Below are 14,404 nucleotides of genomic sequence, written 5' to 3'. Positions count from 1 at the left end.
AAAAATGTCCCTGTAAGTACTTTAGGATACTGTATGTAGGAAAAGCACCTGTCATCTTGCAATTTTGGCCAATTTCCAAGAACTAACAAAACAAAAACCTTCAAAACATTAACTGACAAAGGGATGCAAGCTCTCATAATTTTGGTGGTAAATTCCTAATGTATTATTTAGTTGCCCCCTTATATTCCCTAAAAGAAAAACACCAAAATGACCATTTCTTATGTTAAATTTGGTTTTGGCTAGGAATTTGTATATCAGTGTATTGTGCTATTTCCAGGTAATTAGGTTTTATTCATGGTAACCTCACCCCTAGGTCTTTTCTTGTTATATTTAAAATTAACAATGTTACTTTATTATTGAACTTTAAATTTGTTATTGTTTTCAATATATAACAAGTGTACATGATGTTAGAATTATAACTTGAAACTGGTCTCTTGTCGTTTAGTTTCAAGAAAATTGCTGTTAAATATGAAATATCCAACTGCCTTCTACCTGGGTGAAATTGCCTCATGTCATTGGTGAGTTGAGCATAAATACTCAGTTGCACACATGCACTTGGAATATTTGCTCAGCTGGAAACTGAGGTTTCTTGTAACTTTGACCTATATCTCTGGACATGAGTTTATTCCACATTTCTCTAACAAAAAACTGCTGATCTCAATTTGTCCATTGCTACTATAGTATCACACACATACTTTGATTACATCTTGGTATGGCTATCCACACACACTCTGAGGTTGGCCTTTTACTAGAAAGTTGTTGAGCAGACGTTTTTCTGAGTTCTTTGTGCAGTGGCAGCAATTTTGTATTGTACTTGCCACCAAATTTGGCCTTTCTGATATAGCTTCAATATTAAGTAATGATTCAAAACTTGAAACTGCACATACAATGCTTATTATGCACAGACATAGTTAAATTCATCTCTTTATTATTATTATTATTATTATTATTATTATTATTATTATTATTATTGTTATTATTTTTATTATTATTATTATTATTATTCAGAAGATGAACCATCTCATATGGAACAAGCCCACAGGGGCCACTGACTTGAAATTCAAACTTCCAGAGAATATGGTGTTCATTCGAAAGAAGTTAATGAGAAATACAGAGAGGAGAGATGAGTTATTAGAAAAACAGATAAATTAACAAACTGATAATTAATGAAAATGTAAATAAAATATTAAAATGCAACTTGAATTGTATTAGGGTAGTACTGTAATGCATTGCATGTTCGCTTGCTATTCATGACTTTTGTAGGTGATTCCAATTCATGACTTTTGTAGGTAATTCCACATAATAGATGTTTTATACATATGGCTGCTGCAGCATGGGATTATATAAAGAGTATACAGGGTAGTTTAGAAAGGCCATGGTAGAAATTTTAGCTTGGTTCTGTGTTCAGTGACAAGGAATATGACCTGGGGGAATTTGTGGGTAGTGATGAACTGATGTACTGACTGTAAAAATGTTCTGCTCCTATATGGACCATGAACGACTTTGTGTTTAAGGCCATATACTGTTTTGCACTGAGAAGTGTGGTGAAGCACATAGTCTGGATATGGGAAAAACAGATAAGTAATGAAGTACATCTTCTTAAAACTGGCACCCATGGGGTTAGGCCACTGCTAGACCACAGAAAATCCTGGATGACAGAAATCACTCCTAAAAAACCTCCTGTGTAGACAGTCTTGCCAGCTCATTTCACATATATACTGCTGTGTTATCAAAAGTAGGACAGCTTATGAATAATGACTGTCATTCATTAAGTTTAGTTCCTTATGAAAATCGGGCCTGCTCCATAAGCATTTCCCCAGAAATGCTTACACCTTTGCTGTGTTGGAGCTTAAACCACTTTTTTGAAATTAACCTTATCTCTCCATTATATAGCTTTTACGTCCATGCCAGTGGTAGTTCGACAGATTGAAAAAAAAAACGAGAACACTCTTTTTATGAATATCCGTCTTCTATCCATCTACTTTCCCCAACCCCCCCACTAAGGGATCAATAGGTACAAACACTCGTAGCCAGTCAGTCTACCTCTGTCACTGGTTTCGGTAGGGAGGTCAACAGATTGCTTATATAAACTAAGTTTTTGTTGGTTTTTATGGATGTTCTTTTAATTTTTGAATATTCATTCAGTAAGAACCTTTAGGTAAGAGTTGTAGTAGGCATTATTCAAGTATTATTAACCTTCATGCTATGTTGTTGCTGAGGGAAAGGCTATGATTGGATAATTATATGAATTGTAATTGAAAGAAATGTAGTAATTGACTGCAAACGGAGAGAGCTTGTTAGGTTGTAGAAATAACTATAGAGGATAATACTTGTCAGGGTTAAAGGGGTGCATGTCTTGTCTGCTTCCCCATTTAGTAACTGGTTAGGTCCTCTGCTGCCTTCTCTTTGATCTGCTACTCCAAATGGGCTTCCCATTGATTCAGGGTATTAGATTTGATAGGATGGAGTCAGTTTTATGTTCACTTGGCTTAAGTTATGCAGGATATTATTGTTATTATTATTAGTGTTTTCTGCGCTACCCTCCTGAGTGTCTCGGTAAGTTTGGGTTGTTTCCCTGCATTGGAAAAAGGGTCAGTGCCCCTGCTTTTTCCTTGCCTTGTCATTGGCACGTCCTGTCTTACTCCATCGTGGCTTGGAGTGACAGGGAACCAGGACATGTCAGAAAGTGGTGTGGATCTGTGCCTGTTGTCTCCTTCCTCTGTTCGGTCTGATGTCTGCCGCTCTAGTTCTGATGTTAGCGGCGCCAGTTCTAGCACCAGAATTCATTCTCCAATAGACTCTTTCAGGTAGTATTTCAGTTACGCTTAAATCCTCTGCAGCTAAGGATCGTTCGCGGTTTATCCCTCACAGTCCAGACTAAATAAATATTAAGCACACCCCTAGACTGGGTGAAATTTAAAGGATGGCCCATTTAAAAAAAAAAAAGTCAGTGGAAAGAGGAAGATATGCATATGCACATGGTATAGAAAAAATTCTAAAAAATTTTCTATACCTTCCAGGGGAACTTGAAAGTGAATGTTTCCAAAAGACAGTTGTAAAAATATGACATTTTTTTCATAAAATAAAATTTTATATATACTTACCAAGTAATTACATTGCTATTAGTTCCTGCTTTTCGTGGCAGCTTAAGTTTTAAAAATTTCATGGTAGCACTCATATTGTTTTGGTGTAGGCAACAGACCCCACCCACTTTCAGGGAAGAATAGGTACAAACGGCTCAGGTATTCGATTCGTTCATGCATAATGTCCATTAGAGGGGAGGCAGGAGGGCTCTGATCATGTAATTACTTAGTAAGTATATATAAAACTTTATTCTATTATAAAAATGTTGATTTTTATATACAGTAACTTTCCAATTAATTATATTGCAGAATCCCACAGAGAAAGGAGGTATACATGGACACTACTACCCAGAAACACTCAGTAATGGGGATGAATTTGAAATAGATAGGTAGCCAGCATTGAGCAATGCTTGTTGTAACCTTCCCTGTTGAGAGACCTACAGCAGACAGGTACTCTCTCTGGTCGGTGCTCATCATCAACCTGTAGTGGCACAGCAGTAAAGCTGAGAATAGCCACTACTCTAGTGGGTGCTTTGCCGCCAGGAGTACTCCGATAGTTGCCAAAGTATTACAATATACAAAAGAATATGCCCTTGCCCTGGGAGCAGTACAAGAAAAATTTTTTCGACCGAATATTGTTACTTACACCTTACATAAAATACCAAACCCAACCAAAAGGAAATAATGACTGGTGGGTACTCTAGGTACATAGTACTCCCAGGCCCCCATAACTTGATCACCTAAAATCAAGACGAGAAGATAGAGAAAAAGGAGACATGCTCCTACCCTTCCTCCCCCAGTACCAAGCCAGCCACGGAGAACCGTCCTAACGAAGCATGACATCTAGGTTCCAAGGAATACAAGGCTGTCTGTGTTCCCTTAAAGTATCAAAAGATTTAAGCAAGTCACTAAGATCCTGACTTGTCGCAAGATCCAAACCTCTGTGCTTAAAGACAGAATTGAGCATGGATCTATAGCCTTTAATAGTCAAAGTCACTAGTCCCCAAGAAGACTTCAGGAAGATTAAAAAATTGGCTATTTGAGCTAAAGTGGTCTCGGAAGAAGAGATACTGTGTCTTCGGCACCAGTCACGAAAAACTGACCTCTTAACCTGGTAGACGTTGGATGAAGATTGTCATCTACAGTTGGCAATAGCCTTTTCAGCTGCCTTTGAAAATCCTTTTGCTCCGACAAGCTTCCTGACAGTCTGAAGCCTGTCAGAGTGAGAGTGGACAAACCTTGATGATAGTGGAGGAAATGAGGTTGTTTGAGAAGACTTCGACGCTGTGGAAGAAGTCTTGGGAAGTCCACTAAGAGGCTTAAGGTCCGGAACCATTCCCTCTGCGGCCAAAACAAGGCCACTATTGTCATCGATGAGTTGCTGTGAGATTGAAACTTGTTGATGACTTCTCTCACCATACTGAATGGCAGGAAGGCATACATGTCCAGGTTGGATCCATTGGTGGGACCTGTTTGTGGCAGCTCAGCTTGTCTGCAAGAACGTTCATCTTGCCCTGAATGAAGCGGGTGATGATCCGAGTATGGTTGCTCTGGGCCCAAATGAGATCTCTGGCCACCTGGATAAGCCCTTTGTTGGCCGAATCGGTTGAGCTTCAGACTGTCACTCGATGGGCCGGAGTTCAATTCCCGCGGCCAGCTGATGAAGGAGTTAGAGGAATTTATTTCTGGTGATAGAAATTCATTTCTCGCTATAATGTGGTTCAGATTCCACAATAAGCTGTAGGTCCCGTTGCTAAGTAACCAGTTGGTTCTTAGCCACGTAAAATAAGTCAAATCCTTCAGGCCAGCCCTAGGAGAGCTGTTAATCAGCTCAGTGGTCTGGTAAAACTAAGGTATACTTTCTTTTTTTCTGGCCACCTGGCAAAGAGAGAAAGAGTGCTTGCATCCCTGGTTCCTTTTGTAGGCCAGCGCCCTCATGTTGTCCGAGTGGACTGCAATTATTTTGTTGTGTGTCACCAAAGCAAAATGCTGAAGAGCCAGGTTTATTGCTTTCAGCTCCTTTACATTGATTTGGAGCAATCTTTCTTCTTGTGATTATGTCCCTACAACTTCCAAGTCCTTTGAATGAGCTCCCCATCCTAGGGCAGGTCTGAAGTGTTTGAGAACAAAGTTAGACGTGGGCATGGGGTGTAGTGGGGGGGGGGTGGCAGGCCATGGACCCCCTCAATTGACATTAAATAGTTGTATTATTAATTACAATGAAATTATGAGCAGTTTTTCAAAATTTTCGATATTTTTTCGGGGAAAGAATGGCCAAAGGCTTTGAATAAGTTTCACAAAATAATCCAGCTCCGTTGATGAAAAGCCTATCTTGGCCGAAGCAAACGCCAAACGTCATGTTGAATCAATCCAGCCGGAGAAGTCCCCTTGGGAGGAGGCAGAAACTCCCAAGGATGGAGCTTCCCTGGTGACATAAGAGAGATATCTCCTTTTTGTCAAACGAGAAGGAGGAGTGCAGAAGGTGGCCTTGCCAAGATCCCTCTTATCAGCCAACCAATCCCCAATACAAGACAAAGCCTTCTTCGAGGAACAGGAAAGAACCATCTTCGGCGGGTTAGAGAAGCCTGTGGGTCGTTGCATCATAAATGCTGAGCCCGGAGATGAAGGGGTCGAAAGGGAGAAGAAAGTCGGATAGCTGAAGAGAAAGAACTTCAGTAAGGAGGCGTAAGCCAATGGTTGATCTTTCTCAACATCTTCCGTGGACGAGATTGAAGAAGAAGCTAAGTCCTTTTGTTCTTGCACTGTAGTCGAGGGCTTCTTTAAAATGCTCAAGATGTTATCGAGACGATGGTGAACTGGTTCCAGAGAGGAGTCTTGCCCCACCGGAATGTTGTCAAAACTGGCTGCGTTGGACAATCAGAAGTAGTGATGTGGGATGTTAAACGCTTGCCAGGATGTAGCGCCAAATGAGGCGGCAAGTGCTGCAACTGAGTTCGGCAAGACTTCACAGGAGACGTATGATGATCAGGCGCCAAACAATGGTCGGAGCGCTCGGCTAGGACGGCGCTCTCACCTCCACTTGGGTGCTCAAAATCCACTGCTCCAACGTACGTCACTGGGCATTCAACTGCTATCAAACGTTCAAAATGCACGGTAGTATCAACAACTGGCCACTTGATGCCAGCCGAACGCCTGGTGCCAGACAAACGATGAACTGCAATGCTGTCTGCCCTCACCGTGTGCTTGGCCAACACTGAAAGCACCCTTATCGGTGTTCTTCTTAGACGAGTGTTACGGTATAAACAACTTGGGAGACATGGGGGCCAACTAGATATTGATATCATCATTGTTTGTTCCTTTTACTCAGAACAGGAGAGACTCTTCTTTGGACAGATGCAGGAAGATTGTGGCCTTTCCTTGGGTTGTCTTGGACAGGAACAATGTGTTAAGGGACGTACTAAACAGGAGGAATAGTATTCTGCCTGCAGAATAGTCTCAGAATTTTCAGCTGTCAGTTTTTATAAGAACTGTAATAACTGAATGTAAGCATATTTGTGACTTGGAACAGAAAGTTACCAGTGTTTAACTTCACTTCCAGGCCTTCTGCCTGATTTAGTGGGTGTGTTTTCAGCAACATTAGTTGGTTATGAACCCTTACATCTCTCATTTTATGATTGAATGAGAGATACTTGTCAAGTTTAGAGGATCCAAGGACTATAGGATGTTCTAGTAGTACCTTGGTGGCTGTAGGAGTATTGATTTTGGGTTCTATTGCCTCTGTAGTATATTTCACTATAACTCATTTTTTGGCAAGTTCTTCTAAAACTTCCACATGCTAAAGTTTTCTAAGCTTCCACATGATTCCAGTGTTTACATTGACATCATAACCGTCTTGTGCTAGAGTGAGGTTTGTTTGGTGTGGACTGAGGATCTATCCTCAAGTTTGCAAGAGGTTCAACTACTTAAGTTTTCAGAGGCAGTGGTTAGTTTCTCTCTTCTGGAGTTGGGCTGGGGGTATTCCCTGAGCATGCACCTCTATAGGCAACTTTATTAAGTTCTTAGTTTCCTAGTTACTCTAAATGCTGTCAGTTCCAGCTATTAGAGATTTTAGGTCTTTTTCTTCCTGTGTTGTAGGTGACACTCTACTAGACATTCCTTACAACCTGGACCCCTGGAGGTCTTTAGGTCGGGTGTATTTAAGGTGCTTGGTACACCATAACTCTTTTTGGAACCTTGATGGGTTTAGTTTTTGCCTCCAGAGCTGTTTGAGTCTTTAGTTAAAGCCTCTTAAAGCAATTAAACCCTCTCTTGGTAGCCCTAGATCCTGTGAAATAGTAAGAGAATTCCAAGTGTTTTGGAATGCTGGATTTTGCATTGAAGATACTAGTCTTTTATTCCTGATGTAAGTTGAGAGCAAAAATATCTAATTTGAGGCATTTCCCGTCTCAGGGTTGTTAAATGCAGACTGAACCCTACTTAAGGTAATGTTTGACACTGTTATGTCATATAAGGGCAATTAGAGTGTACTCAATTAGATTAAGCCCATTAGAGATGATATTAATAATTTTATGTTGAAAGAGGAGCGAACACTACTAGGTCTAAATGTTCTGCCCTTTTGTTTCCATTATTTAGTTAAATTAACACTATAACCTCATCCTGAGTTATTACCTTACTGGAGGTAATTATTCATTATGAAAATTTTAGTAGATGTACTCACTTGCTGAGATAATTAACGGCAATGGAAGGGGCTCAACATCCAGAGGTTGGCTGTAGACAGTGGGCTGTGGGCATCCCATGTTATGGACCTGGGGAATCTTCTTTTTGCCAGTTTTTTGTTCACCAGTACAAGGTCCTCTAGCTTGGGCAGGGACACCAAGCTGTTCTCTGGTTAGGTCTACACTGTAATGCCTTCCCTACTTTTGCTAGGTTTCAGGAAGTCATCAATGTGTTAGGGCAACTTTTTAAGTTGTCTCTTGGTGTTGATTACCCCAGGTGACCTGGGAAGGCTGGGTTTCCAGTTTCAGTGATGGACGCAAGCAACCGAGAGATGAAAGGTTTCATCACAATCCCACAAGCTACAGATGACTGCGTGGTATGGTTCATGGTTCTGGTGAGCTCAAGGCAGGATCACGCTATAACGCCATTATCAATGCTGAGAGAGAATCGACTGATCGATTCTGCCAACACCAGTGGTCAGGGTGTAAGTCATGGTCCCACATTAAGCAACATAGTTAGGTTTCTATTGTTTCTATTATTTCTCAGGTGTGAGGAAGCTTCTTTGCAGCAGCCTTTAAGATTAAAGGGCCATGTTTGCTTTGGCTGTAGGCTTCTCTAAGGACAAAGACATTTGGATGTTTTTCAAGGTGTTAAGGTAGAGTTTCCCAGGTCTCTGCTACGTACTTTACCTTGGAATCTGTATGCGGTTCTTCTGCTCATTATTTTGTCACCCTTGGAACCATTTAGAACAAGCTGCATGTAAAGAAGTTTCTATGGAAACTTCACAGTAGCCTTAGACACAGCTAAAGAAAAAGAGCCACAATCTTAGTCAGATAAGGTAGGCTTTGCTAAACACAAGGCAATTATTTTTGCCTTATTTTGGACTAAGTACAGTTTTGGGCTTGGCCCTTACCTACAACAGTATCTTTACCTAGCCTGGAGTCACCAGGGCTTGAGGAACTTGACCCCTTGGGGGTCCGGTACTGGCTTTAAGAATTGTTGGAATTGCACTAAAAGGATTAAATCTAATGTAAAGGTTCTGTGTATAGTGATTTGGAAACCAGAGCTTCTGAAGAATAGGAATGTAATGACCTTTTTGTAAGGTCTTAGTTTAGTAATGGAAGGTAAGCTACTTGACATGTGAGCAATGGCTACAACCTCTAAATCTGGAAATAACTTATCCATGGGCAAGATATTAGAGTCACTCAGTGGCATGGTAATCTTGTATTTGCTTTGGTTTATCTTCATGGTGCAGAGAGTAAATACAATTATTGCAGAGCATTAACTCCTCTGGTTTGTGCAGAGGATATTATGTCCTGAATTGATAGGTAGCCTTTTTTGGCTTAATGCTTTTTAAACCTGGTTGTGATTTTTGGGAAGCTTGGAGGTACTCAGTGTTGAGTAACAGAAGTACAGTATACCTTTTTGTACATATGTACTTGTTAGTTATCCATCGTTGGCTCTGAAGGGTTTTGGCACAGTAATCCTACCCCTCCTTTTGCCGAGGGGGGCCACCCTCCAAAGAGACCTCAGCTATCTTCATGATGAGGGTCTCTTACTTGACTATTTTTTCCCTTTGTTTAATTTCTATAGACTTTTAGTGAATAACAAATTATATCATGAAGTAGCATGGTTAAGGAAATACAGGGTAAGACTTTAGAGCCAGTTGCGATAAAATTTTCAGCTGCAATATTAAATTTAATAACTGTGTTTTGTGTGTTTAGTTTTATGTAATATGGTGTAACTAGTTGCATGTTCATGTTATTGTTTTTGTCAAAGGGTTTAGATTGAATTGAAACATTTCTCTCCTAGATTCAAATTTTGAATGGATTGGTGAGAGCGAAGATGGGTCTCTTCTTTGTCGCTGGGAGGAGGAAGTCCTTGTTCGTGGACCAGTTGAAGGAGGCAGTGGTGAGGGAGGCCCAGAAGAAGGGACAAGCTCATTGGCTTTTGCTACTCAGATTGCTATTGCAACTCCAGATTTGCATTCCACTCAGGTTAGTAATAATACACTTGGTAAAATTCTAGTCTTTTAATTATTACAGGTTATCATTCAATAACTTTGTCATGTAGTGTGTTCTCATGCTTGTGGTTTTCATTATCTTTTGATATTTTAACTTGTATGGTCCCAAGACAGCTGTTAAGCCCCAGTTCTGTATAAGGATGTGAAGGGGGTGGTTTATTTTAGCTTGTTAATATGCTGTACTGTATATCCAAAGAGTAATAGACAGAACCAACACCCCATCCAAGTGTAGGAAATGCAGTTTAAAAGAAGAAGCTATAAATCATAGTGCAAGAAGATACCCAGCTCTAGCACAGAACCAGTACAAAAACCCTCCATTGGGATTTGCAGAAAATACCAGATAAAATTTAGCAAACACTGGTACCACAGTGTCAGGATAGACAGGGTGATTCAAGTAGATCGACTAGACTGATACTTGATGGAAAAAACCAAAACAAAGTCTCACTCACAGATGTCACAGTAACGTGGGACTTCATAGTGGAGGAGAAAGAGAGGGAGAGGAAATAGAGAAGGACCAAGACCTGCAGATTGAATTAAGGAGGTTATAGGATATGCCAGTAGAAATAGTGTTCATAATCAGTGAAGCACCAGGCACAGTGCCAAAATCCTTTGACAAACAAGTAGCCCCAGGACTCATACAGAAGATCATGCTACTAGAAACAGTGCAAATATTAAGGAAAGTGATGGTCTCCTGAGGAAACAGGATGCAACCTGGAACTGGACACTATAAATTACCAGTTTGGATAAACTGTGGTAGGCCAGAAAAAAAAATTAAATATAATGATAATAATAGAGAAAGAGTATTTTAGGTTGTAGTTTTTAAGTCTCAAATTTATAAGGTTTAAATATAGTGGAGATATATCCCTGCATCACAAATATTATTAATAGTTATAAAGGTAAGATTTCTTTTGAGTTTTTTAATTGTCAGTTAGCTTGCTTTCAGATAGAAAGGCCACTCATCATAGAACTGCTGTTCAGACAGAAATTAGTGAAAACACTTTCATTCTTCTAAGCATGAATTTGATGCCATTATTTCATACAGTTCATTGATAATTCTTGGAGATAGTCCAGGTAATTCTGTCATTAAAAAACAAGATTTTTTTTTCAATCAGCATAATAGAGGCCCAGAGCTAAGTGCTGGTGACATGTGCTATTTTGATATTATTTATATTTTATATGAGTAATTAATCTGGATTCCCAAGATGGTAAACAGAACAAAGGGAAGATTGATACTACTGTATTTATAATGACTTGACTTTAGTGCCAAGACAGTATAGGAGGGAAAATAAGAATAGGAATAGATATCAAAGGATAACAATTTATTTAGTTTCAAGATTTTAAGCAAATGAAGCCAATGTTAACTGCAGTTTGTGGTTTGAGAAGTTAGGCTATCTTCACATATACTGTATTGTTAAGCTTTCATTTGCAGAGTCCTGGGTTATGAGTGAAGAAATGACAGGTGAGTTGCAGGAACAATGGGATTTGAGGAAAGAATGGTCATTTCTTATTTAAGAGACAGCTCTCTTGAAAGAGACCATGATAGGAAAGTTGGCAGTAATGTAAAGAGTTAATGGAATGAACATTTTTATCATGATTTTGAATGAAAGGAATGGTTTTGAAGTTGTTACTCTATTTTCAGTTCTTTAACACTTTTCTGTTAGTTGCTGAGGGTACAGTCATTCTCAAATCTGTGGCGACGTGATTCTTTTTTGTATCATCCAAAATCTCAGACTCAATAACGTTGCCAAGTACAGTATATAGTGTTAAACTTTTTTTTTTTATTTCCAGTGTCATATATGTCAACAAATTTGCGAATTCACAGCTAGCACTATTTTCCCTGTGGTTATATAAATATGATCCCTTTTATGCATTGTTATAATTCGTAACCTGTGTGATTTGAACTGATTTTTTTTTTTTACTAAGGTTAGTGGTGCCGTCAGTAGCACTGCGCTTAACATGCGCCTCAGGCTGGTCAACGTAACTACCTTTGCAGCATTATAACAGTAGACCCAATAAGCTCAACAGTTATAACAACATTTTCAAAATAAGAATATGAATTACAAGTTTTCTTGAATGTTGAAGTTTTAGACTGTGTTCAAGCTGCCTGTATGTTGCAAAATGATAATCGAAATGTCCATTAGCATTAATATCAAGGCCTATGGAACACTTGCTTTTTAACTGGATTAAAATATTATTTTATTGAAAGTCCTTCTTCTCGCTTTTGTTGTATAATTTATTCATTCATAACGTAACTTGAAGTACAAGAATGTGCTGATAATTTCATATTCTTTCTGGCCAGAAATTGTTAATATAGAGATGTGAATACTAAGTGTAAAGTAAAGAAATCTAACTCACCTAGGCCTAGGAACAAAATCTTAGCTTTAACAAGAGAATAATTACATAGGCGAATATATATGCTAGTAAGCCAGAATTTTTGAAATGATTAGGAAATATAACATAAATAGGACTATTTCAGATTTTATGGTTGCATTGGAAGCAATATTAATGTTATGACAAATGTTTTCTTTTTTTTATTATTTTAGCACTTGAGCTGAGGTTTGATGATGACTTTTTTTGTCAGTTTCATCGGCGATGAGTTAACAAAAGTTTTGAAAGTGTTTCGTAACTGTTTTTCCAAAATTCGAGTACTTTTGATATTTTCTTACACTTACAGTTTTGAAAAATATGACAGATTTCACTCTTATGAAACATATTATGGCCCTTATTGTATGAAGTTAAAAAAAGTTAAGTATACCTTAGTTTAACCAGACCACTGAACTGATTAACAGCTCTCCTAGGGCTGGCCCGAAAGATTAGACTTATTTTACATGGCTAAGAACCAGTTGGTTACCTAGCAATGGGACCTACAACTTATTTTGGAATCCGAACCACATTATACTGAAAAATGAATTTCTATCACCAGAAATAAATTCCTCTAATTCTTCATTGGCCGGTCGGAGAATCGAACGCAGGCCCAGCAAAGTGCTAGCTCGTGTTTTCACACTGAAGTAAGAGATAAATATGGAGCATGTTAGTTACCAGTTTGTGAATTTTGAACTAAATCCTATGCAATCATGTCATGTCGCTTAAGAGAATAGCTGTACATGGTAAATCATGTAGCCTTGTTTGTTTTATGGCTGAAATGAAGATACCTAGAGCAATGATAAACTTACTAACAGTGGATCTAGGTTCATCTAAAATTTAACGGTTAGTTTTAGGACATCAATAAAGTGATGGTCACGATTACTGTTAGGCTGAAATATTCATTTCCCTTCTCGAGCTATTTTCTTTATTGTTCTGATATTTATTGTTTTAGATTATGCCATAATACTGGTATGTAGCATTTAATTGTTGCTGAATTATGATATATATATATTTTTTATGCAATATTTGTTTATTAATGTAATTATTGTACTATGAAAGCTATTTTCTAAAATTTTCTAGTAACCATAAGATAATCACAGAATATTGTCTGTTAATAATACCGATAACATTATATTTATTTGTAGAAAGCCTTAGAGAACTTGCTATATTTGGTCAGTGAGTTTTTATGAAATTTGGTTCATATAAATGTTGGTTATCATCACTATAAATTAAACCATGGAATCATGCTTCAAGACTTCATAGACTTTGCTCAAAGGAATTGTCCTTAAATGAAAGGTGAAAATTGGAACAAGGTTAAGTTAAAGAAGTTGGACAGCCATATAGGAAGAGACCAAAGGGAAAGGACAGAAAGCAAAAGGCAGAAAGAAATAAAGTACCATTTACAGTGTTGTATGGAAGGCAAACGTAAGTTGTGCCTCCTACAGGCTGTATGAATTATAGCTTCAGTTAGACATAGCATGTAATCCTTGCAGTCACCGAGGTAATGATTAGTTCTTTTGCAGGATAGTATCAATTCCCAATATTCCCTTAACAAAATTAAACATATTTTTTGTGCTTCAGTATCTCATCTGTAGTGCTAGGTTAGGACAAACAACAGATTAAATGTTCAAGAAATCCTGTCCTTTTAACATTTGCCCTCATTTATAAAAAACTTCATAACTCAGTAACATGTAGCCAGTAAATGTGTTTTTGCTGAACGTTCTGTAACTAACTGCAAGGTGTATTGATTGTTGGCATTCTGGAGGTACTGTATTGCTATATACTCACATTTTTGGTATTCCCAAACAGGGCTTGTACATAGGCCAGTACTTTACATGCATGTTTTTGGTTTTTATAACACTAACTCCACAATGAAGCATTTGCATTGGTTTATACAGTGCAGTAATGATTTGCTCTTCATTACTTCTGACTATGTTAACTGGTGGTTGTCCACTAAAGTTATCTGTCATTCTTTTCTCTCAATTCAGTAAGGTAACACAGCATGCCACTTATTTCTCTACCACAGGTCTTATACACATTTGACAAGGTTGTACCAGTGGTCCAAGCCTCTGTCAATGCTTCCAGGAACCTTCTAGGTAAATTGATTTGTTTTTTGTGTTTTTCTGTCATTTGTGTGTGGATAAGGAAAAAGTAGTTTAATAAACAGTCTGGCTTTTAAGGAACAATGTGGTGTAGTTTCTTGCTATCCTGTTTCTTGATATTCTTGTATGTCTCATGTACCCTTCTGTCTCTTGCC

The 14,404-nt window shown here is 38.4% G+C and overlaps 1 protein-coding gene across 1 annotated transcript in view; it reads left to right on the top strand.

Moving 5' to 3' along the window:
• Window positions 1–14,404, top strand: part of pigeon (protein) — a 179,509-nt gene that overhangs the window by 8,970 nt on the left and 156,135 nt on the right. Inside the window, exons 2-3 of the mRNA XM_067126903.1 lie at window positions 9,573–9,757; window positions 14,174–14,243. Coding sequence (XP_066983004.1) covers window positions 9,573–9,757; window positions 14,174–14,243 — 255 coding nt within the window. The remainder of the gene's footprint in view (window positions 1–9,572; window positions 9,758–14,173; window positions 14,244–14,404) is intronic.

This window comes from Macrobrachium rosenbergii, chromosome 3, assembly GCF_040412425.1.
Source record: "Macrobrachium rosenbergii isolate ZJJX-2024 chromosome 3, ASM4041242v1, whole genome shotgun sequence".
In the NCBI taxonomy this organism is placed as follows: Eukaryota; Metazoa; Arthropoda; class Malacostraca; order Decapoda; family Palaemonidae; genus Macrobrachium; species Macrobrachium rosenbergii.
Note: the sequence above shows the minus strand (reverse complement) of the source record. Positions and strands in the feature narration are given on the sequence as shown.